The following is a 23,836-nucleotide window of genomic DNA, read 5'->3' as shown; positions in this document are numbered from 1 at the left end:
TCCAACGAAAGAAGAGTCAAACTTGCTGTTTGTGAAGGTTTGGGTAAGTGTTTTTAAGTGAGAAGGTCAAATACTTGCTAATGCTTGCCTTGTCACCATGTTTGGTCAGATAGATGTCAAAATTGTGCTGTAGGATCACCAAGCTATCAAGCCCTCCAACGAAAGAAGGGTTAATTTGCTGTTTGTGAAGGTTTGTATCCATATTCCTCTCCTATGTACTCCCAAAGATGTTTTTGTTTGAATTATCTCTGGATAGCAAACCCAAATTTTTGTGGTGTTTTATTAGAAACAATCTTTTGTAAAGCAGGGTAAGATTGCGTACAATAGATCTTCCCCGGGACCCTTTAATTATTAGTGAGAGCTCCATGCATTGGGTTGTCCTTTGTGATTTGCCTAAACTTCTTTTTAGCCAAACTGAATCTTTTAACTGTACTGCAATTTGATATTGAACCTGTTTTGCTTGGATACATTGAGTCATAATTAAACATTAAATTGTAGATTTCTCAAGACAGATCATTTTTCTATTTTGCTTTTTCAATTGCAGAGAATGATTTCAAGGAAATTCTCCAAGTTTCATCGTCCTATTTTTCAAGTTTCAAATACTACTTTCTACATAATTGTAACATCTTAATGAGGAAATTCTCATATATTTGTTTAGATTATAATTCAAGGAAAATGAAGAGGCTACATTAAATAAAAAAAATAAATATGTGTATTAACAGCAAATGTAAACTGAACTAAGATATCATTTCTTTGCTTATTGCGAATTCATTTTTTTTAACTTCTCAAGCTCACACATTTTTCAAATATTCCCTTTAGATTTTATTTCTTTTTTTCCCTTTGGGCCTTTGGTTTCACTTCATGTTTGAGGATTTATCCTCTTGCCTTTCTGAGCACTTATTTTTGACTTTAGCTAAACTTTGGGTTAAAGGTCTTATGCCTTTTGTTTTTTCTGTTAGGATGCCTCTTAGGGCTCTTGGTCTTAATAGATCTGAAAACTTATGTTATTGTTTTTTTAGGATATCTCTTTGGACCTTTGGCTTCCCTTCATTTTTTTTAAACATAATTTTTTTATTTTTTAAATATATATAAAATTATATTATTTTATTATTTTTTATAAACAGTACAACGCGAGCGGGAATGGATTCCCGCCCGCGCTGACTTTTTTATATTAAAAATTTATTTTAATTCTTTTATTTTTTCTATTATATTTTATATATTATAATAATTACTATATTATTATAAAATATTTAATTAATTATTAATTACAACTCATTAAATACTTACTATATAAATATTATATATATATAGATATATTTTATATTATATATTAAAATAAATAATATAATTTATAAATTAATCTTAATATTAATAATTACATAATTTAATATTACTAAAATTTTTAAAAAAATAAATTATAAATAAATTTATAATAAAATAATTTATCTTTTATAATTAAATAATATATAAATTTCATAATAAATAATTTGTACAATATTTAATAAAATAAATTATACTATATTAATAAAATATTATTATAACAGAATAATTGTAAGTTTGAGAGTGATGGTGATAAATGGAGAGAGGTAGTAGTGGATGGAGAGAGAGGTGATGATAGATGGAGAGAGGTGGTGTTGATGGATAGAGAGAGATTGTAGTGGATGGAGAGAAATGGTGGTGATGTATGGAGAGAGGTGGTAGTAGATAAGAGAGATGTGATGGTGATGGATGGAGAGAGGTGGTAGTGGATGTGGAAAGACGTGATAGTGGATGAAAAAAGATGGTGATGGTGGAGATGGATGGAGATGAGAGGTGGTAGATAGTAGATGGAGAGAAGTGATGGTGATGAGAGGTAATGGATAGATGGATGGATGGTTAATGTATGCAGGTTGTAGAGATGGAGAGATGTGATAGTGGATGGAGAGAAGTGATGGTGATGGATAGAGATAGGTGGTAGTGGATAGAGAGTGGGGGCGATGTGATGTTAATGGATGAAGAGAGGTGGTAGTGAATGGAAAGAGATGATGGTGATGGATGGAGAGAGATGGTATATTATATATTATTTTTTTATTTTATTTTATCTATTATTTATTCATAATTTTATATATTTTTTATTTATAAATGATAAATCATTTTATTATAATTTATTTTAGTATTTATTTTTAAAATTCTTTTTTATAAATATTAAATTTTTTCCCTTAATTTATGATTATTTTTAATTTTAATTTTAATTATTTATTTTAATATATACTATATTTTTTATTTTAACTCATTTATTATTTATTTAATAATTATTTAATGATGTTCAATTATTATTTAATTAATTATTTAATAATTTTTTATTAATTATTTTATTCTCTCTATCTATCTCTCTCTACCTTTCTCTCACTCTCTCTCATTTTCTCTCTCTACCTTTCTCTCGCTATCTCAATTTCTCTCTTTATCTCACAATCTCTCTCTCTATCTTTATTTTTCTCTCTCTCACTTGCTCTTTCTCTCTCTCTCTCTCTCTCAGCCTTTCTCTCTTTCGCTCTCTCACTTGCTCTTTATCTCTCTCTCATCTCTCTATCTCACTTTCTATCTCTCTCCATCTCACTTTCTCTCTCTCTCACTCTCTATCTTTTCTCTCTCTCTTTCTTTCTCTCTCTCTCTCTCTCTCTCTCTTTCTCTCTCTACTCACTTTCTCCCTCTACCTTTCTCTCAACTCTCTATCTCACTTTCTCCCTCTACCTTCTCTCTCTCTCTATCTCACTTTCTCCCTCTACCTTTCTCTCACTCTCTCTCAATTTCTCTCTCTACCTTATTCTCTCTATCTACCTTTCTCTCTCTACATTTCTCTTTCTATCTCTCTCTCTTACTCTCTCTCTATCTCTCTTCTCTCATTTCTCTCTCTATCTATCTCTCTCTCACTTTCTCTCTCTCTCAACCTTTCTCTCTCTCACTTGCTCGTTATCTCTCTCTATCTCACTTTCTATCTCTATCTTTCTCACTCTCTTAATTTCTCTCTATCTCACTTATTTCTCTCTCTACCTTCTCTCTGTTTTTTTTCTCTCTATCCCACTTTCTCTCTCTCTCTCACTTTCTCTCTCACTATCTCACTTTTCTCTCTACCTTTCTCTCTCTCTCTCACTTCTCTCTTTATCTCTCTCTCTCCTTTCTCTCTCTCTATCTCACTTTCTATCTCTATCTCTCTCACTTTTTCTCTCTCTATCTCACTTTCTCTCTTTCATTTTTCTCCACCTTTCTCTCACTGCTTTCTATCTCTACTCTCTCTCTCTCTCTACATTTCTCTATCCCTATCTCACTTTCTCTCTACCTTTTTCTCTCTCACTTTCTCTCTCTATCTCACTTTCTCCCTTCTCTCACACTCTCTATCTCACTTTCTCTCTCTACCTTTCTCTCACACTCTCTATCTCACTTTCTCTCTCTACCCTTCTCTCACATTCTCTCTCTACCTTTCTCTCACTCTCTCTCCTCTCTACCCTTCTCTTTCTACTCTCTTTCTCTCACTTTCTCTCTCTACCTTTTTTCTCTCTATCTACATTTCTCTCTCTATCTCACTTTCTCTCTCTACTTTCTCTCTCTCTATCTCTCTCTCAACACTTTCTCTCTCTATCTCACTTTCTCTCTCTACTCTCTCTCTCTATCTCACTTTCTCTCTCTACTCTCTCTCACTATCTCTCTCTCACTCTCTCTCTCTATCTCTCTCTTTCTCTCTCTACTATCTCTCTTTCTCTCTCTACTTTTCTCTCACTCTCTCTATCTCACTTTCTCTCTCTCTATCTCACTTTTCTTCTCTCACTCTCTCTCACTCTCATTTTCTATCTCTATCAATCTCTCTATCTCACTTCCTCTCTCTACATTTCTCTCTCTATGTCACTATCTCTCCTCTTTCTCTCTCACTTTCTCCCTCTTACTTTCTCTCTCTATTTCTCGTTCTATCTTTCTCCCTCTCCTTTTATATATCTCACTTTCTCTCTCTACATTTATCTATCTCTCTTTCTCTCTCTACCTTTCTCTATCTCGCTCTCATTTTCTCTCTATCTCAATTTTTCTCTCTATCTTACTATCTCTCTACCTTTCTCTATCCCACTTTCTCTCACTTTCTCTCTCTATCTCACTTTCTCTCTCTATGTCACTTTCTCTCTCTACCTTTCACTCTCTCTCTCTACCTTTCACTCTCTCATTTTCTCCCTCTACCTTTCTCTCTATCTCCCTTTCTCTACCTTTCTTTCTCTCTTTACTCTCTCCTATTTTCTCTCTCTACATTTCTCTCTCTATATCTCTTTCTCTCGCTACCTCTCTACCTTCTCTCTTTGCCTCTCTCTCTACCTCACTCTCTCTATTTAACTTTCTCTCTCAATTTTTTTCTCTCTTTTCTCTCTCTATCTCACTTTCTCTCTATATATCTCTTTCTCTCATTTTCTCTCTCTCACTTTCTCTCTCTACCATCTCTCTTCTCTCTCTCTCTATCTCTCGCTTTATCTCTCTCACTCTCTACTTTTTCTCTCTCTATCTCACTTTCTTTCTCTCTCTTTATCGCTCCCTTTCTCTCTCTACCTCTCTTCTCTCTATCTCACTTTCTCTCTCTCCTTTCTCTCTCTATCTCACTTTAGGGTTTAGGGTTTAGGGTTTAGGGTTTAGGGTTTAGGGTTTAGGGGTTTAGGGTTTAGGGTTTAGGGTTTAGGGTTTAGGGTTTAGGGTTTAGGGTTTAGGGTTTAGGGTTTAGGGTTTAGGGTTTAGGGTTTAGGGTTTAGGGTTTAGGGTTTAGGGTTTAGGGTTTTTAGGGTTTAGGGTTTAGGGTTTAGGGTTTAGGGTTTTAGGGTTTAGGGTTTAGGGTTTAGGGTTTTTAGGGTTTAGGGTTTTAGGGTTTAGGGTTTAGGGTTTTAGGGTTTAGGGTTTAGGGTTTAGGGTTTAGGGTTTAGGGTTTAGGGTTTTAGGGTTTAGGGTTTAGGGTTTAGGGTTTAGGGTTTAGGGTTTAGGGTTTAGGGTTTAGGGTTTAGGGTTTAGGGTTTAGGGTTTAGGGTTTAGGGTTTAGGGTTTAGGGTTTAGGGTTTAGGGTTTAGGGTTTAGGGTTTAGGGTTTAGGGTTTAGGGTTTAGGGTTTAGGGTTTAGGGTTTAGGGTTTAGGGTTTAGGGTTTAGGGTTTAGGGTTTAGGGTTTAGGGTTTAGGGTTTAGGGTTTAGGGTTTAGGGTTTAGGGTTTAGGGTTTAGGGTTTAGGGTTTAGGGTTTAGGGTTTAGGGTTTAGGGTTTAGGGTTTAGGGTTTAGGGTTTAGGGTTTAGGGTTTAGGGTTTAGGGTTTAGGGTTTAGGGTTTAGGGTTTAGGGTTTAGGGTTTAGGGTTTAGGGTTTAGGGTTTAGGGTTTAGGGTTTAGGGTTTAGGGTTTAGGGTTTAGGGTTTAGGGTTTAGGGTTTAGGGTTTAGGGTTTAGGGTTTAGGGTTTAGGGTTTAGGGTTTAGGGTTTAGGGTTTAGGGTTTAGGGTTTAGGGTTTAGGGTTTAGGGTTTAGGGTTTAGGGTTTAGGGTTTAGGGTTTAGGGTTTAGGGTTTAGGGTTTAGGGTTTAGGGTTTAGGGTTTAGGGTTTAGGGTTTAGGGTTTAGGGTTTAGGGTTTAGGGTTTAGGGTTGATAATTATTATGGAGGTGTGGTTATAATTGAATTTGATTGAGTTACTCAGGGTTTGCATTCGAAGTTATTTTTGAATTTTAGATTTTTGCTCCTATTCATTCTTCTTTAATTTCAAATCTTTGTATATGTGTATAGTCATTATAAGTTAAGTATAAATGAGATTATCAGAGTATACTTGATTAACAATCAACTAGAGGATAGTATTTGACTATATAGTAGAATGAAATTAAATGTTTGATGAATAAATAGTTTTATTCAGGCAACCGTAATTAAATATGATTTTATATAATGAAGGATCAAACTTAATCAATTAATAACATAATTATTAATGGGAAATGAGATATTTTAATGATATTAATTTAGTTTAAATTATATTTTACAAAATAATATATGATTTTTTTTTTGTATTTGGAATATTTTGACTCTATTATCTATTGATATTTTTGAGCCCCAAAAACTATTTTAGCACATAATTTTTAGACTTTTAAGGATCAAACTTGAGTAAAATGTTCAAAATTTTAGCACAAAAAGCCTTTCTCCACAAAGGAATTATGAAAATGATTTATTTATTTGTTTTTATCATTAAAAAATTGAAATTTCTACATTAGAAGCACTAAAACATTATATTTAGGGTTTTATGTTTCGTGGTCCAACCCGCACGTGTACTCGTACTGTCATTGCTCACAAAACGGAGGACCCGAAGTGCAGCGGGTGCACGACACATGGGCATTAGTTAAGCCATTACCCTTCGCTTCCCTACGTTTCCAGTTTCCACTTGAGAGACGGCTCGGGGCGGCAGCAGCCACGTCCATCCCTCGATTCCTTGCTACGCTCGGCCTCCGCCTACACCTCCGCCGATCTCCTTCTAGGGTTTGTAGTATTCTTTCATCTCCTTTTCTTGTTGCCTTTGGTATGTAATTTTTCTCGACATCTTCTGCCATTTCCATTTTGAGCCGATGTACTTATCTGATGGACATCCTGTCAAATTCTGGAACAACATGCCGTGGAATCAACAGGATAATTTTTGATCTTGGTGTTGTGATTCTAAAATTTGGTCCATGTTCCCTTTTTTTATATGTCGAATTGTGGAACCTGTTAATTAGGAGAAAATAAAGCTTCATCTTTTTGTGCTACCCTTGTGAAAGTGCATCTTGTGACATAAAGGTATTTATTTATTTCTGATTGGATATCAGTAATTATCAATTTGTTCAGATGTAGCAAATAGTTGTGTGGCTACCACCTGGGCTGATGATCCTTTCTCGAAGTGTACCAATTTTCTTTGTAAGAGAATGTCATGTGTCATGTAGTGAACTAGAGATGAAGCTACGTGATTTGCATATGTTGGAGAATAGGATATAGCAGAGCTAAGATTAATATTGTGGTTAAAATGTGCCAACTTCTCTATTATTCTGACTTCTGAGCACTACACTGTGGCCAGCTGCTGCATTGTCATGTACAAAAAATTGGGATTTGTACATTCCATCATCGAGAGTTAGTAATTTAAATTAGTTGAAGGTGCTAGCTTGCTCAATTGGTAAGGGCTTTGGAAGTCGTTGTTGATTTTGGAATCTCTTGTCATGTATGTATAACTATTGTTTTGTCGCTCTGGCTCTAATTTCTCAGAAAATAGTTTAAATGGGCTTGTTTCCTGAATTTTTCCTATGGAGTAGCTCTTGATTATAGCAGGAACCTATCCTCATTGTCAATCTTATTAGTTTCTTGTTACAAGTACTCAAATCTTCACCATTAAGATGCTCAATCCTCTAGAAGTTTGATAAAGTTATCTTAACATTTCTGATAATTCTAATAAAAACAACCAAGGCTGGTGCCATGTCTTTATTTGTTGCGAGTGACATTCTTTTGCTCAAACGGTTCATTTCCCAAATTTTGAGCCTAAACTTTTTTGATTCTTAAGGACCTTTCTACCTCTTCTCCATTTTACTTTTTTTTTTTGCATTTCTATTTTCATTTTTTTTTCAGTAGACAGGATCTACCTGATATTGTAGAGCAGTTAAAGACAGTTGGAGACATAAATGTCATACTTACACACCTTTATTTTTATGATGAATTGAATGAAACAAGCTTATGGTCATTTAAGGCTTAATAAGTCTTTCGAATGATCATTTCTGTGATCTTTAGTTATTAGAAATCTTCTCTTTGATGAGCATGCGTCTGAGAGAGAGAGAGAGAGAGAGAGGATCAATCCTTTAATTGTTTTCTTTAACATCATGACATTGGATGCATTATATGCATATTCTCTGTTTATATATCAGTGATATTTCCTTTTCTAGCAGGTTTATTTGATATTCTATAGAGATGGGTATTCTTGAGAGGATTAAGGAGATTGAGGCCGAGATGGCCCGAACTCAGAAAAATAAGGCTACAGGTTTGCTTTGTGCTTGTACTTGTGATGTTCATTCTATATAAATCAGATTATGCTAAAGCAGATACATCAGTGTAGGCTTATGATTAAAATACATTATTTCTTTTGTATTCTCACAATCATTATATCTATTGGATCGACACACATTATTTTATATTCTCATTTGCATTACTCATAACCACTTTATTTGGATGCATTCAGTGCCTATTTAGAAACGGTTGCTGAGATTATGTGTCTTTAGACTTTAGATGCTTCAGCCTTGTATCTGCCTTGCATTCTTTTGATTCAACCAGTGTCTTCTATTACATAATAGAAACTTTGCTTGTTTTTTTATTTTTCTTACACTATTCTTCATGCTAATACATTAACTTAACATAGTATGCTTGGCCACTTGTTTCTTCAATTCACATATGTTTTTTTAACATGAAATTTGGTATCCTCCACTTCCCTGCATATCATGTTATGTGTTTGCATTCTTCAAGGAGTCTGCATATTCTATACTCTTGCCTTATCATATAGTGTCATCATATGTGCTGCAATGTATCAATCTGGTGGTCTGTATATTTGGATACCAAACATCACATTTTCTGATTAGCATGAGTGAATTGGTCAATCCTTGATCCATCTCTTTATCTAGGAAAGCATGCAATTCTTTTTGTCTGCAGTGTCTCGAAATAGTCATCATTTGTGAACTATACTTTGTTCTTTGAGTTAATATTGCTTAACTGTGCTGTAGGAAGATGTATCTGTTTTAACTAAATATTGTACTACTGCACTATGGTTTGAATTTGTTAATTGTGTAATTAGTTATGCTTCTGTTTAATTGTGTTGTCATCTCTGTAGAATATCATCTTGGACAATTGAAGGCAAAACTAGCAAAATTAAGAACACAACTTTTAGAGCCTCCAAAGGTTTGTATATTTTCCAAACATTACTCTGATACCCTGAGTCCCTGACTTCTTATATTTTCCCTCCATACCCATGTTAGCTACCTGACAACACTCCTATGCCAATGCACCATTGCTCACTATTGTTATAAAATGAGATGCTGAATGCTTAGATTCATGTTCATTTGTATCTGATCCAGATTAAAATACTGTAATTTTTTTTAATGTTGATCTGTATACACTGTAATAGGATTACAATGTCTAAGTAATTAGCTTCTTCTAAAGTCACTAACAAATTTTGTATAGGCCATAATTTGTCACCCAAATGTCAATTGCACTCAATCCGGGAAGAATCAACAAAAATTAGCTAAAACATTGTATTCTTATTATTGAAATAGGATTACAATGTATGTATTTATACAATTCAGAATAACTAACTGATTGAAGAACTAGGAAACTTGAGTAGGTAAATATATGTGTCAACACTCGACACCCCCCCTAACCTAGAGCAAAACGAGTTAAGCTGTTCATGTGCAAAACGAATAGTAGTAAGAGGCTTGGTAAAGATGTCATTAATTTTTTTTATGGAAGAAATGCATTGTGTGCTAATTTTCTTAGGCATCACTATATCCCTAATATCCGTAATGAAGTCGCCGTCCACTTTAATGTGTTTTGTGCATTGTGCATTTGTGGAATACTCTCTATTCTACTGCAACATAGAATGTGCTACCATATTTTTCAAGAATCCTAACGTAGATAACATTATTTACATCATAAAAGGCATTTAATTTTAGACACCTATGCTTTTTAAACATTTTCTCAAGACCCTTTAGTATATTGGTAGTTCCTTAACATTACCTACTAACAGAGTGTTAAACACAGAGAAGATTCTACATGAACCGACTTACAAGACCAACTAGAATCGATATATCTAGTATGGTATTATGAGATAGACGAGTCCTCCTACTTCCAAGGAGAGAAATCTCGAAGTCATCATCTGCTGACCATAAATTATAATCCAGTATAATTGTTGTCTTTGTAAGTTTGCATCCACACATATCAACTTCTTGTAAAAGATTCATCACACATGGCATTGCTGGCGTAATGGTCAAGGGTTGATCCCCAGGAAGTGATGACCTGCATTTTTGATCCCGCCATGCGCCTAATGCCTATGTACTTGAATTAATCTCCCTTTATATCCGCGGGGCTGACTTTAGGGGGGCCGTTGAGGTAGTAGATTTACCTTTTTTTTCATCACATATTTTCTTTGAGATAACGATGTTCCTTGAGAGCTATAAGTAACTTTTACTCTAAGAAAGTAGCATAGTCTTTCCAAATCTTTAATGTCAAACTTAGCTTCAAAATATTGTTTTTATCGTTATAATGCGCAACGGTAAAGTTGTTGCCGTGTGACCTGGAGGTCATGGATTTGAGTCTCAGAAACAGCTCTTACAAAGCAGGGTAAGGCTGCGTACAATGGATCCTTCTCCGAGATCTCGCATTGGCGGGAGCTTCGTGCATCGGGCTGTCCTTTGTTTTTATCATGTCTTGCACATCATTTCTTGTTATAATACTATCATCAACACATGCCAAAGTTAGGATAATAGTAGTACCCGTTGACAAAGATTGTTTGATTTGCTTTCGTATACTTGAGGCCAATTTGAGTAAAACTTTTGAAAGAAGTTTTCAAAAAAAATTTAGGAGTTTGTGTTTTTTTGGTCAAAATTTTATGACTTTATGACCATAAATTTCTTTATTAAATCCACTTAGTTTAGTCTCCCCTAAGCATAATAACCTTGTTGCCTATGAACTTCTTGAGAGATGTTGCCATACAAAAAGTACATTTTTGATGATTGAAATATTTGCAGACTCTTATTTATTGTGAGGTTAGAAATTATATAGACTAGGATTTGCAACTAATGGTTTGGAAGATATAAATTATGAATACTCATCAATAAGATATAGGGTGTAAACCTTCGGGATGATGTGTAAGTTCCTACATTCCTTGTGATGAACTCCTTATCTATTAGTTTGTTTTCAATGTGGATATTCAAGAGCTTTGTGATATGACTTAAGAATCTTTAGTTTTTCAGAGACGACAACAACATCGTACACTAGTAAAAAGTTAAGCTCAAAATTTGGAAGGTAACAAAATTTGCAATGAGATGTGTAGTCGTAATTCACTTACCTTTCTCGAGAGCAATAGGTAAGCCAATGTCTAATGGACGATGATTCAATCTCTGAATTGCTGATGCTATTAGTGGTGGAGGTTGCGAATGTGAAGACATCTTAATACATTGGTGATACAACTATAGTGGAGAAGTGATGGATGATTTTAGTTGACAGATAATGCAATTGGTGGTGGAAGTGGTACAACTTCAAAAATGTATTGAGAACAATCCAAGAAATATGGTGTGGTTTTTAAAATATGACATTAGTAGAGGCATAAGGGCAACGAGACACTATATATCACAATGCATGTAGACCTTTTGGTGCAAGAGTACCCAAGAAAGATATAACGAGAAGCTAGTTGGTGGAATTTGTCATAGTACTAAGACATGAATAAAGTATATCAACAACAACAACAACAACAATAACAACCAAGTTTTATCCCATTAGGTGGGGTTAGCTATATGGATCTTTTTACGTCATTGAGTTTTATCCCCTACTCTATCATCATTTATATTTAAATAAATTTTATCTTATTTTATTGTTGCTAACCAAGTTTTCTTTAGTCTTCCTCTTTCTCGTTTGATGTGTACATTTGTCATAACATCGTCTAACCGGAGCCTCTATTGGCCGGCTACATACATGTCCGTATCATCTTCAATGTGTCTCTTGGAATTTTTCCTCAATAAGTGTAATCTCGACTTTCTCTATAATATTTTCATTTCTTATCTTGTCCATCCTTATATGTCCGCACATCCATCTTAATATCTTCATCTCTGCAACTCTCATCTTCTACTCATGTCCACACGAATAAAGTATACCTAACATAAAATTTCATGGTAAAGGTAAAGATAAGCATTATCAATACATAAAATTTCAACAAAAGTGGAAAAATATGTCTAGCTTTTTTTTTGTTGAATACATCAAGAACCTCAAAACAAGCTTTAAACAAGTAAATCCATGTCCATACATGTGCAATCATTAACAAAAATTTAAAAATGATGAAATCCATTGTTATCATGTACAAGATTAGAACCCATACGTCAAAGTGAAGTACGGTAAAGAAGAGATATGTTTATAGAGTACTAGACGAAAATGATGCACAATGATGTTTACTAAACTAGAATACCTCACATTGGAGCTTAGTGAGTAAGGGTGGAATGCATGGTTCACAATTTTATTCCATGTTGGTCTACATGATCAAAACATTTCATTTTATCTGCCAACACATGAAATTGCTCAACACCATGAACTTCGAACGAACCTTCTGCTGATGCCCAAAACCTTTTGATCGACTCCTTGAATCTTGTACAGGCAAAAAGTGAAGTTGCACTCTACGAGTCTTTCATGTGCCCTTAGAGACCTTATCGTAACTTTTGGAACCCTTTGCAAGTCTTCCACACGCAAAACAAAACAAAGTTCAAACTATGCAAGTCTTCCACACGACGATGCAACATGAGTGACATGACAAGAGCGACACAATGACAAAACCCTTAGTGTGACTTTTGTGAGTCTTTTGCTACCTCATCTTCGTCCTCTTCTTCCTTCGCCTCATTGTCCCAAAATGAAGCACGTTCTTCCTCCTCTCCTTCTCCCTTTTCCTTCTATTATGGTGTTTGGCACAGCTCCGACATCAACACTTAACACACTTGATATATCTTAAGATGGTCAGGGATTGAAACCATAGCTCGGCTCAAGATTTAAACCTTGGTGGGATATTAACGGAGTCTCTAATTTTCAAAAAGATGACTAGGGTGACAATGTCACTAGCATGGGGCTATAGTTGTGATAAGAAAGAACACTAGTGGCTAGTGGAGAATTAAATTCATCTAAGTAGAAAACTCCATCATTGGATTCATGACCTACATTATTAATTCTCTTTATTCAATTAAAAAAAAACACAAATGAGTAGGATAAAAAGTTACACATAATTTAAAATTTTGTCAAAGATTAATGATGACATAGGTAAATAGCCTTGCCTTTTGATCGGTATGTGAGAATGATTAGGATTAGAAATATATGGTAGAGTAGATACAACGAGGGTAGAAAATAATTCATGTTTACTTGTCATATATATAAAGATGCATCCATGAAATCTTAAATTTTTCATGCAAGTAGAACCAAAAGTGGAAGCAGTTATATTTTGAGGAACTAGAAGTGTTTTAGAGTAAAGTCTATGATTGTTTGTTGATAATCACTTTTGTGGATATTTGAGTAAACTTGAAAAATGAAGAGGTTGGTCACATACGGGTATGGAGGATGCCCATGTCCTCATCCTTATCCGCAGTCTCGTCTAGTTGTATAAGTCATAGTTTTGAGTGAAAGAGGTAGGTCACCTGTGGTTGCACAAAAAAACTCAATGGTACAATTGCATTGATAAGTAACTATGAGTGGCCTGTGTTATTAGAATCATCAGATCACACATGAATTTCATCAATTGAAATTCTTCATGTTGGTGATTCAAACTTTTGGGATTTGTGGAAATACGATGACATATGATCAGTTTGCCCTACTTGCCTCAAAGAACAACCAAGTATCCTTGTATTGAGTTGCCATCTTAAATTAAAAATATATCTAATGTATGTGGGTGATATTTTACTCACGTGAGTACATTGGCCGAAGAACATCCTAATTTCTTTGGAAGTAGAGAGAAGCATCACTAATGAGGTACTACTGTTAGTTCCATATTGTTGAGAAGTCGTGTAAACATAGTAAGGTCCAAACTCTGCCATGCTAAAAAGACCCAATTTTCCTCATCTAAAGGTTTAATAACTTTAAATGCTCAGACTTAAATGATGTTAGGATATGCCCCTGTAGGGCTAATGAAGCTGACCATCAAGTTGTAATGCAGATAACCTTGTATGTTGAATGCCATGTTTCATGAGAGGATAAAACATATAGAGATTGATTGCTACTTCATTAAAAAGAAAGTGTTATAAGGGGATCATCATTTCTTTAGTTCTAATGATTAGATCTGTTGACCAAATCGTTAAGAGAGTCTATAGTTGAATATATTTGTAATAAGTTGAATTTCTACAATATATTCGAGGAATTTGGGAAAGCGGGGGTTGTATGTGTTGATTGGGGGCCTATTAGTAATATGTAAAATATAGGAGTCTGCATATAATTTTTTTGCACCCTTAATAATATCATCTATGGGTAGAAAGGGCTTTCTAGGTGTCCCAAAATAATTTCCCCTAATCTCAAGTGCCCTTTTGAGCATGAATCTGATTGCAAACGATACATGTAACTCAAAAGGACTTGGAAGATTGGAAACTATGGCTTGTTGTACTTGATCTTATAGAAATAAGAATGGATCTATTTACAAGACCATATAATTAATTCATCAAATTTCCTTTCCCTTTTGTTCATCTATTTATGATTTTTTACAGCCATAATTGTGTTTGCAATCAGGGTTCTAGTGGAGCTGGAGAGGGCTTTGAAGTTACAAAGTTTGGCCATGGTCGTGTTGCTTTGATTGGTTTCCCAAGGTTTACTATTTTTCTCTCTTTTAAGTTTCAACTTATGTCTATATTTTTATTGGTTACTGTGACATTTGTATAGAGCTCAACAATTCATGTGGTTTAGTTGGAAGATTACAGCTTTCTGTCTTGTCTGTTGTTAGTATGAGAGTGCTAACTGAACAAATAAAGTAGTTGCTCAATGACTCCTCCAAGTGCCTTAGCTTGGTCCCTTTTGGTGAGCATGAGAACTAACTTTTTTTTTCTGTATGCATACAAGTTGCAAGGACTTATCCTCTATCTTGGATGAATACCGTGTGAGAGAGGCAAATAAAGTTATATTATTTTGAGATTCTTTTCAACGAGTTAAACACTACTTTCATGCTTTTTCACTTTTTAATACATCAGTGTTCCTATTTGTGCATTTAGTGACTTTTTTTTTAATCCCTTTTCAAGATATAAGACAACATAATTATTCAAACCTAAGAGTTGCAACAATTTATTCACGCACTAGGATATTGTAAAAAGAATCCAAGTAGACACAGCACCCATCTTTGTGATGTACCTTCAAAATAACGCTATTGGCCCCTAAGACCAACTCTTGAACCCCTTCTAAGCTCCAAATCTAAAAGACAAGGTCGTTGCTACATCAAAATATGGTTTCTAATCCATATACTAATTATTGCAGCAATAAAGTCCTTGCCACAAGGATGAATGTCATCTATGCTTGGAGTAAACCCCTAAATTCTCCTCAATAGCCAATGTCCTAAAAGGATCAAAGGCACCCAAGCAAAGGTGGTTAGACCTAGAATATCTTATCTTGAAGAAGAAAAACCTGTAGGTGTACCCTAGACCTTTAAAGTCCATAAAGGATAGAGAAATGAGTTTCACCTTAATTTGAAGAGGAGAATCTCATCATTGTCACAATTTTTCAATGCTTCCCACCACCAAGAGGGTTGCTGGGTCCTTAGGGATGAGAAGGCTCACAAGAGGAGGAAAAGAGAGTATTCTTATGTGAGGAAGAGATTAGGAAGGATGAGATGGAGGGTCTCAGACCAATGAGAGGGCTTTGTCAAGGGAAAGATCTCATGAGCAAGATAGGGAAATGTGTCAACACCTCGATCTCTCATCTCAATGGGAAACTCCTAGTCATTGGTCTGAGAAGATTAAACCAAAACTCACAATACACCAAAATCAAATTAGATTTAGTTTTAATTAATAATTAATTTCAGAAGATTAATGAGAAGATTAGGTAGAAAATAAGGTATTCTATAGTTGAAAACCAAATTCAAAACTTAAGTGTAAGTAAAGACTAAATGTCCTTGGTAATTTCAAAACTTGAAAGTGGTGAATGGACATTAAAATCTCAGTAATGCCAATACTGGCAGTTTGTGTACCTGGCTGATATACACCAGACTGACAAACTGTGAAATGCCATTTCTGGCCCTCAGGGCATGTTGTGGTGGTAAGAGGCAGGGTGCTTTTCTCAATTGGGTTTCGAAACTCACGCAGCACATGCATGCGGTGTTCGAATGACTAATAATGTTGGGGCACCACGTCAGGAGCCACCTCGCTTCCTGAATTTACTTGGTGGTTAGAATGTGTGGTTGAACCATCCACCTCAGGATTAGTCGGGGTAAGCTGGATAACTGGTATAAAAAAAAGGTGAAATGCCATTTCTGGACTTATTTTTGGTCCAAATTACTTTGTGTTGGATTTTTATAACAAACACTTTCTGCTGTAAATTTTCTAATGCAATTTATTGAAAGGTCACTTTACTATGGTAAGCCACTTTTGGTTGCTAGTTAGTTATTCGTTTAAATTTGACAGTGAACTCGTTTTGGTCCAAATTACTGTGTTGGATTTTAAAAGTCCATACAACAGTTCACACTTTGCACATAATCAGCAAACATTTGATTATTTTTTAATACAAATTATTTACTGGACATTTTACTATGAGTAACTTATTTTGATTTCTAATTAGTTATGCGTTTAAATTTGGCAGTGTAGGGAAGTCTACACTTCTAACAATGTTGACTGGAACACATTCAGAAGCTGCATCCTATGAGTTCACAACTCTCACTTGCATACCAGGAATTATTCACTACAATGATACCAAAATCCAACTTCTAGATCTTCCAGGAATCATTGAAGGGGCTTCAGAAGGCAAGGGACGTGGGAGGCAGGTCTAGTTACTCTTTCTCTTAATGTCAATTTTAATTATCTACCATTTGCATTCATTCCTTTTTTTTTCTCCCTCCCTTTTATTAAAACTTACAAGTAGGGCTAGCCTTTTAAATTTTTCCTGAGGAGATTTTGAAGTCTGATATGTACTCTTGGGTAGGCTGTTGCCTATGGTTTCCCTCAAAAGAAAAGAGTGATCTGTGGCTGGTGATGTTTCCAGTTATTTCAAAGTATTATGTTATGTAATGAGCTATGATATTCGTTTAAGAATGCCTTGGTGCCAATTATTTGCCATTCCATAAATCAGTATCTCACTAAGAAAGCATGGAATGTTCCAATTACATAATGGCCACTGTAAATCTTTCTGATTGGCATGCTATTTCTAGGATAGTAACTGAAACCAACTGTAGAATGTTTTTATGAATACACAAACCATCTAAGTTTTCCTACAATTGTTTACACATTTGGTTTCTATGTAAGAGAGGGAGGAGGCCAACTGCCATTTTCTTGGTCTTGGTTGCTCCTTTATACTTGATTTTCTCAAGCAGTAAGTGAGATGAATGTAACTTTCTTCTAATTTGGTCTTCTTCGTCTCCAGGTTATTGCTGTTTCCAAGTCCTCTGACATTGTGTTGATGGTCCTTGATGCTTCGAAAGTAAGTTTATGTTTTACCTCGGGCTGTTTGTTATTTCATTGCCCTTTTTGTCTATATAGTATCATACCAGGTCATTGCTGTTTAAATCTTGATCTTATGTTATATCTTATATGTTATATGAATTTCTTAAAATGACTAATTTAATTAATAAATCATAATATAATTTTTATAGATTTTTTTGGTTTATTAGTATGGTATGATACTAGGGTGGTAGAAGAAAACATATTCGTGACACATGATGTTATGCATTATTTTCAATACAATTTATGTTGTTTTTTCTAATATGGAACACATAAGAGCCTCCATATACATTTACATAGATAATGGTGGCTCAACGGTGTACCCAATGCATATGCTTTTAAAGACCACCTTGAGACGTTGGGCAGTTTCTGAGACTAGGATAATCTACCTCTCCAATTTACACTTCACTTATGTCTATGCATATCTTTGAAGGTTGTGGAAATTTTTGAACAGTAGTAGTCAGATGCAATTTCGAATAGTGATTTTCTACAATTTTTTGTGTACATTTGTGATATACATAAACGAGTTTACTTCATAAATTTTCTTATATATCACAAAGTTGCATTTAAATTTCTGATTGTTTACTTCTTGGGATTTAATCCTACAATTATCATGTTTCTTACAAGTTTCTTAGATCTTGATCATTACTGGGTATCCATGCAACAAATGTTTATTGTGTTTTATCCTCGATACTTTTAGTAGTTGTGCATTCTGTTTTTGATAATTTCAGAGTGAGGGACATAGGCAAATATTAACAAAAGAACTGGAAGCTGTCGGCCTAAGATTAAACAAGAGGCCACCTCAGGTACTATTGTTTTTGCTTGGCATTTTTCCCCAATAATTTTTTCTTCCAACATTTTGACATGCATTTCAGAATTTATGATTGCAAGCTTGAAAGCTTGTGTATTGCTTCAGATGCCAGTTGCATTTTCATTACCAGCTATTGCTGCCATACATGTTAACATAAATTGGTTTTCAATCAGTCATTTGGGGTTTGATTCTCATTTTTTTTCCAACTGTCAGTGCCATCATGTTAATTAATTTGAACATTAACAAACCATGCTATAAAATTTTAGATAACATCATGGTTTTTGTTTGCCAGTTAGACTTGAAATTAAACTGTTTTAGAATGGTTCATTTGTGAAATTCCCCAGAAACATGTTATGTTTTCTATTAAAAAGACATGCCATGACTTCTGTTAATTGCATGCATCATGCTGTTAGCCAGAAGTAAAATAAGATTGCTTCATGATTTCTTGGCTGAGATAAGCCCTTTTTTGTTTCTCCAGTAGTGTAGATCTCTGTTTTTGTTCTTCATTTATCAATTTTTATGGTCAAGTCACTTTATAATGGAACACCTGAGAATCCTCATTTCAAGAAAAACTTGAAATCTAATGTGACTTTCTTTCTTTTAAAGATATATTTCAAAAAGAAAAAGACTGGTGGCATTTCCTTCAATAGTACGTGTGCTTTAACTCATGTCGATGAGAAGCTTTGCTATCAAATTCTACACGAGTACAAAATACACAATGCAGAGGTACTCCCCTTAGTATAGTCTTACTTTTTGCAGCAAGTGATTTCTCATAATTCTTTTATCCTTATATTTTATATGAAGTTTATGGAATATTGTATGCTGTATCTTGTTACCCTTTAGACTCAGATTTCTGAAGTTGTGCTCCATTTCTCTTCTATTTGCATTCTTGAAATCATGCTGTTTTTCACTGAGGATATGTTTCTATCTTGCTATTTTAGTAGTTAACAAAAATGAAGGTTACACATGGCGTAGCAATGTAAATCTGGTGTTCCAGTTAACACTAGCGAATAACTTTAGCATAATAATCTATCTTCAATTCACTTAACTTCAATAATTTTATCCACATAATTTTTACTTAACAAAATATCTAGTCTATCTTATTTAAAACTTTTCTAGTATACTGAATTTCAAAACATGGTTTGCCTATAATCTAAAATCATACAAAAAACTCGTGTTTGGTTCTCCTATTTGGAGAAGAAAATCAAACCAAAGTCCAACTCTATATTGAATTTTTCAAACTGAACTGAAGTTACTTTTATTTTTTGGTCTGGATTCTGGAAACTGGACCAAAGATTGGATTTTCAATTTGAACAGGAGGGCCTTGACTGCTGATCAAAATAAAAGTTGGGATAAAACACAATTTCCTTCCAAGTTCATCAATATACCTGCAGATTGTTTTCTTTTATGTAGTTCCACATCCTTTTGACATCATCAGCCCTTGAAAATGCATCTTCACCAGTGCCAAAAATTTTCTGAGATAATTGGAACCCCATGTGTATTACCCGCATGTGTAGAGTCCCAAACATGGTAAGATCAAATGAAACAAGAAATAAAATTGGATTTTTATTCTAGTTTAACCCCATAAAATTTATCATTTTTTCTATTGCATCATTAAACATCACATTTAACTTTCCTCCTTTTGCAAACAATATCTTTACTATCTCATGTCATAACATATTTTAGTCATGCACATGCAAGAACACCCACCTAAACAAGGAGTTATAGTGTTATGGGCTCACCTTAAAAAACTCTAAACTCCTCAAACCAGTGATTGAACTAGTGGGTCTACATGGATACATCATAAGAAACACTATCATGCACCAAAACATGAAAGCAACAATTAATAAAAGAAGTGACTAAAATACACTAATTCTAACCTTCTATATGATATCACTTCATACAGCTAGGGTTAACAGGCTATTCAAGATAGGGGTTACTCTCACACTTACACAATTTAATTGCTCATGTGACAAAATAAAATGCTCGAATCAAGCCAACGAGATAGCAACATTCACATAGGACTCATTAAAAGGGTTTGATTCACCCTTTGTAACAAACGGACTATAAAAGGAGCAAATCCGCTGCTGCCCTAAAATAACTAATCAACCACAAAGATAGGATTTGAATACCCACAAAAACAAACAGAAAAAACACTCATCAGCATGCCGTCAAATTGAGATAAGAGGCATGAACGTTTCCCCAATAGACATAACAAAGGTGCTAAACAAGGAAGTCACTCTTTTACCTTCACATATCTCTCCAATCTACTCAGAACAAACCAAAGACAACAATTGCAGGGTGAGAATGCCTGCTGCCCAGGTTTAGTAGTAAGTTTATGACTATGAATTCAGAATCCAAACATGGAATCGGGAAGGGAAAACACTCACTGGTCTAAGCGCAATCAAGGACGGTTTTCCAGCTACCTCCTTTGATGGTGACAAAATGAGCTCGGTTTGGCTCGATTTGGATGAAGGTGAAGGAGATACCCACAGTCTAGCTTCATAGCAGTCGCCAATAGCGAAGAATCGCACAAGGAGAAGACTCGATGGAAGGCTGTACTGAATAGAAAAGGGCATTGAGGAGGGAAATCTCAACACCAGAAGGATTCAGCGGCGGGAAATCTTTGTGAGGGGACTGCTAGGGTTTGGGTTTGCAGGGGTTGGGAGCTTACCTTTGGGCAGCGGAGTACCTTTGTTTAGGGTTGAGGAGACAACATGGTGGCTGAGATGTCGCAATGTGAGTGGGGAATCTGCTGGAAACTTTGCAAGTCAAGTTCACAACTTCCTTGAAAAGCCAGAGGCAGATGTGGTCAGGATCTCGTGGCCATATCTATTGGTTGAATGCTTGTAGGATTAAGTTCATGAAGTAGAGACTTAATTGGAATTGTCTTGCAAGTTGGGTGCTGTCACTCTATATTCTACTTCTGCACTAGATCAAGCTGCAACCATATTTAGTGAAGTGTTATAAATAAGTGGTTTCCTAAAGATTCTTTAATGAACTATAAGTTTCTTATCGTTGATGCCTATTAGCACATCTTAGACTTATGCATGAACAGATTTACAGTATCAACAGTAAAAAAGTATATCTGACTAATGAGTATAAAAATTCATGAACCTAATTATAGTTACTTCTAACCAATTCATAGTTTTATTTATTTTATTTTGCATATGAATCTAAACGATACATTTCAATACATAATATATAGTGATTCATGTTAACCAACCTAGGTTGTCCGTATAAAGAATTACATGTTGATCTAATCAATGTATAGGATATGTCTTTTTTAACTTGATTTAATTAAATCAATATTAACTTGGACATGATTTGGAGTGTACTAGTTAGGACAATTTGGCCTTCATAAACCTTTTGCAGTCATTAGTGTATTCATGGAGTGTCACTCCATAAACATATGTGGCCACATAAATGCAGATTCTTTTGAAATAAATTATTTAGTTATTCTAGCATCTAAGGCAGATTTCCAAACAAAGGACTGTTTATACAAACCTTTTTTTCTCTTATTCTTCCCTCAAAAACTCTTTCTTGTTTCCCTCATATAATACAAGGATTATAGTATGAGAAGCAAACAGGGATTATTTCAGCATGTACCTTCCTGTGATCATTGTAATGCATCCACCAGCCTTCAGCCCTTCTAATATGATAATATCACTGTGTTTTGTCTTGCACATCTCTAGCGGTTTCCAAGTCATTTAGGATGTTAAACCAGATTATGTTCTTTTACAGTTGAATTTTCTAAGATATAAGATTTGTATCTGTGGCCTTGTGACAATTGTGAAATTTTAAAAATATGTAGTTGAAGCATATGTAAATATGCTGTTTTTCATTCATAGTTTCACTCTTTGTTTGCCTTTTAGGTGCTATTCCGTGAGGATGCTAGTGTGGATGACTTTATTGATGTCATTGAAGGGAACAGGAAATACATGAAGTGCATATATGTTTATAACAAGATTGACGTTGTTGGCATTGATGATGTTGACAGACTTGCCCGCCAACCAAATTCAGTTGTCATAAGCTGTAACTTGAAGGCAGGTTCAAATTCTGGTTTTGACCACAATTTTATTTTATTTTTCCTGGCTAGCCTACCCAGCAACTACATGTTCACACAACTTATAAGGTGAACCTGAAACTGTTCCATTTCTTTGCTAAAACTGTGGCTTTCTTTCCATATTTTCTGTTTGCAGCTTAATTTAGATAGATTATTAGCTAAGATGTGGGAGGAAATGGGTCTTGTAAGAGTATACACAAAACCTCAAGGTCAACAGCCGGATTTTACTGATCCTGTGGTCCTTTCTACTGTAAGTTGTTTTTTTTGTTTACTGAGTTTATGAATAGAATCTCAGTAGGAACTCATGTTCTGCTGCATCTTAATATTAGGATAGAGGAGGATGTACAGTGGAAGATTTCTGTAATCATATACATCGAAGCTTAGTCAAAGATGTGAAATATGTGCTTGTTTGGGGAGTCAGTGCCCGGCATTACCCACAACACTGTGGTCTTCAACACAATCTTCAAGATGAGGACGTAGTTCAAATAGTAAAGAAGAAGGTTTGTGTGACCATATTTTACTTAACATGGACTCTCATATTGTTAGTCCCTGCCATTCCATCTTGCTTGAATGTTTAAAATTAGCACTTCATCTGTGTGATTCTCATCGCCTCAGTTCCCCTTTGGCCTTTGATCAATTCATATGCAGAGAATAGGTAACTGATATTGACTTTTCGCGTCATTCAGGAGAAGGAAGAAGGGGGGAGAGGCCGGTTTAAATCGCACACGACTGGCCCTTCTCGAATATCTGATAGAGAAAAGAAGGCTCCTCTTAAAACATAAAGCTGTTTGCATCTGTAGACAACAGTCGATCGTGTTTCCATCTAGGCATGGAATTGGAATTCCATTATGAAAGCATGCAGCATGTAGTAGACGCACTCTTTGAACCTCAGCTGAGAATTATCAGGGAAGCTGATATCAGAAGCATCTATATTTAAGCAGTGCCCTTGTTACGTCTTCAGACCTACCTATTTTTGATGTAATATCAGGAGGATGCTTTTTTTTATTTAAAACAAAAAAGCTGAACGCTATTTTTCCAATAATTTGTTACTGTATTGGGAGGATTTCTCAACTTTTTTTTTCTTTTTGACTTGAATAATTAGGATTTCACTGTTTAACAATAATCCTTCATGATCACTCAACTCTGTTATTTGATCCTTCGTGTTATTTACTGGGTTCGTGTGCTGACCTTGAAATCGTTCGGATTTGCAGTTGTAGACGGTTTAATTATCATGACAGTAGGTTGAGCAGCATCAGATAACTTATTCTCCAATAGACGATCCACTGTACTGGCTTGAAATTTAAAATTATTTTTCTTAAATACTTGATAATTAAAGTCTATTATTTCTAATACTTTCTCGGAAATTGGAGTATAAATATCTTTCATGTGTAAATTGTTACATAAAGACAAAATTTGTTATTTGTTGTTCAGAAGTGTGACATGTTAATGAAATATTTACGGTTTAATGAAAATTTTAAATGTGTAGTTAAAAATGGTGAAATGAAACTAAAATAATAATAATATTAATGGTGAAATCTGCTTAAGAAACAATTGACAATCCAGTAATCTGCCAAA

The 23,836-nt window shown here is 34.8% G+C and overlaps 1 protein-coding gene across 2 annotated transcripts; it reads left to right on the top strand.

Moving 5' to 3' along the window:
* The first annotated feature begins 6,376 nt into the window (after window positions 1–6,376).
* Window positions 6,377–23,418, top strand: LOC141838640 (developmentally-regulated G-protein 2). 2 transcript variants are annotated; one of them, XM_074726175.1, is made up of 12 exons: window positions 6,377–6,495; window positions 7,920–8,011; window positions 8,852–8,919; window positions 14,479–14,555; window positions 16,531–16,711; window positions 17,308–17,364; window positions 18,116–18,190; window positions 18,802–18,921; window positions 22,071–22,241; window positions 22,398–22,511; window positions 22,591–22,761; window positions 22,948–23,418. In XM_074726175.1, exons 2-12 carry the CDS (start codon window positions 7,942–7,944, stop codon window positions 23,041–23,043), a joined length of 1,200 nt encoding a protein of 399 aa, XP_074582276.1. In that variant the 5' UTR covers window positions 6,377–6,495; window positions 7,920–7,941; the 3' UTR covers window positions 23,044–23,418. The 2 variants fall into 2 exon arrangements, with proteins under 2 accessions (XP_074582276.1, XP_074582277.1); XM_074726176.1 differs by having other exon boundaries at window positions 6,408–6,495; window positions 7,917–8,011.
* Window positions 23,419–23,836: the final 418 nt, after the last annotated feature.

The sequence above is a fragment of the Curcuma longa genome, chromosome 11 (genome assembly GCF_044706935.1).
Source record: "Curcuma longa cultivar G26 ecotype Majalengka, Jawa Barat chromosome 11, ITB_CL_G26_1.1, whole genome shotgun sequence".
NCBI lineage: Eukaryota > Viridiplantae > Streptophyta > Magnoliopsida > Zingiberales > Zingiberaceae > Curcuma > Curcuma longa.
This window is presented reverse-complemented; position numbering and strand designations above follow the sequence as displayed.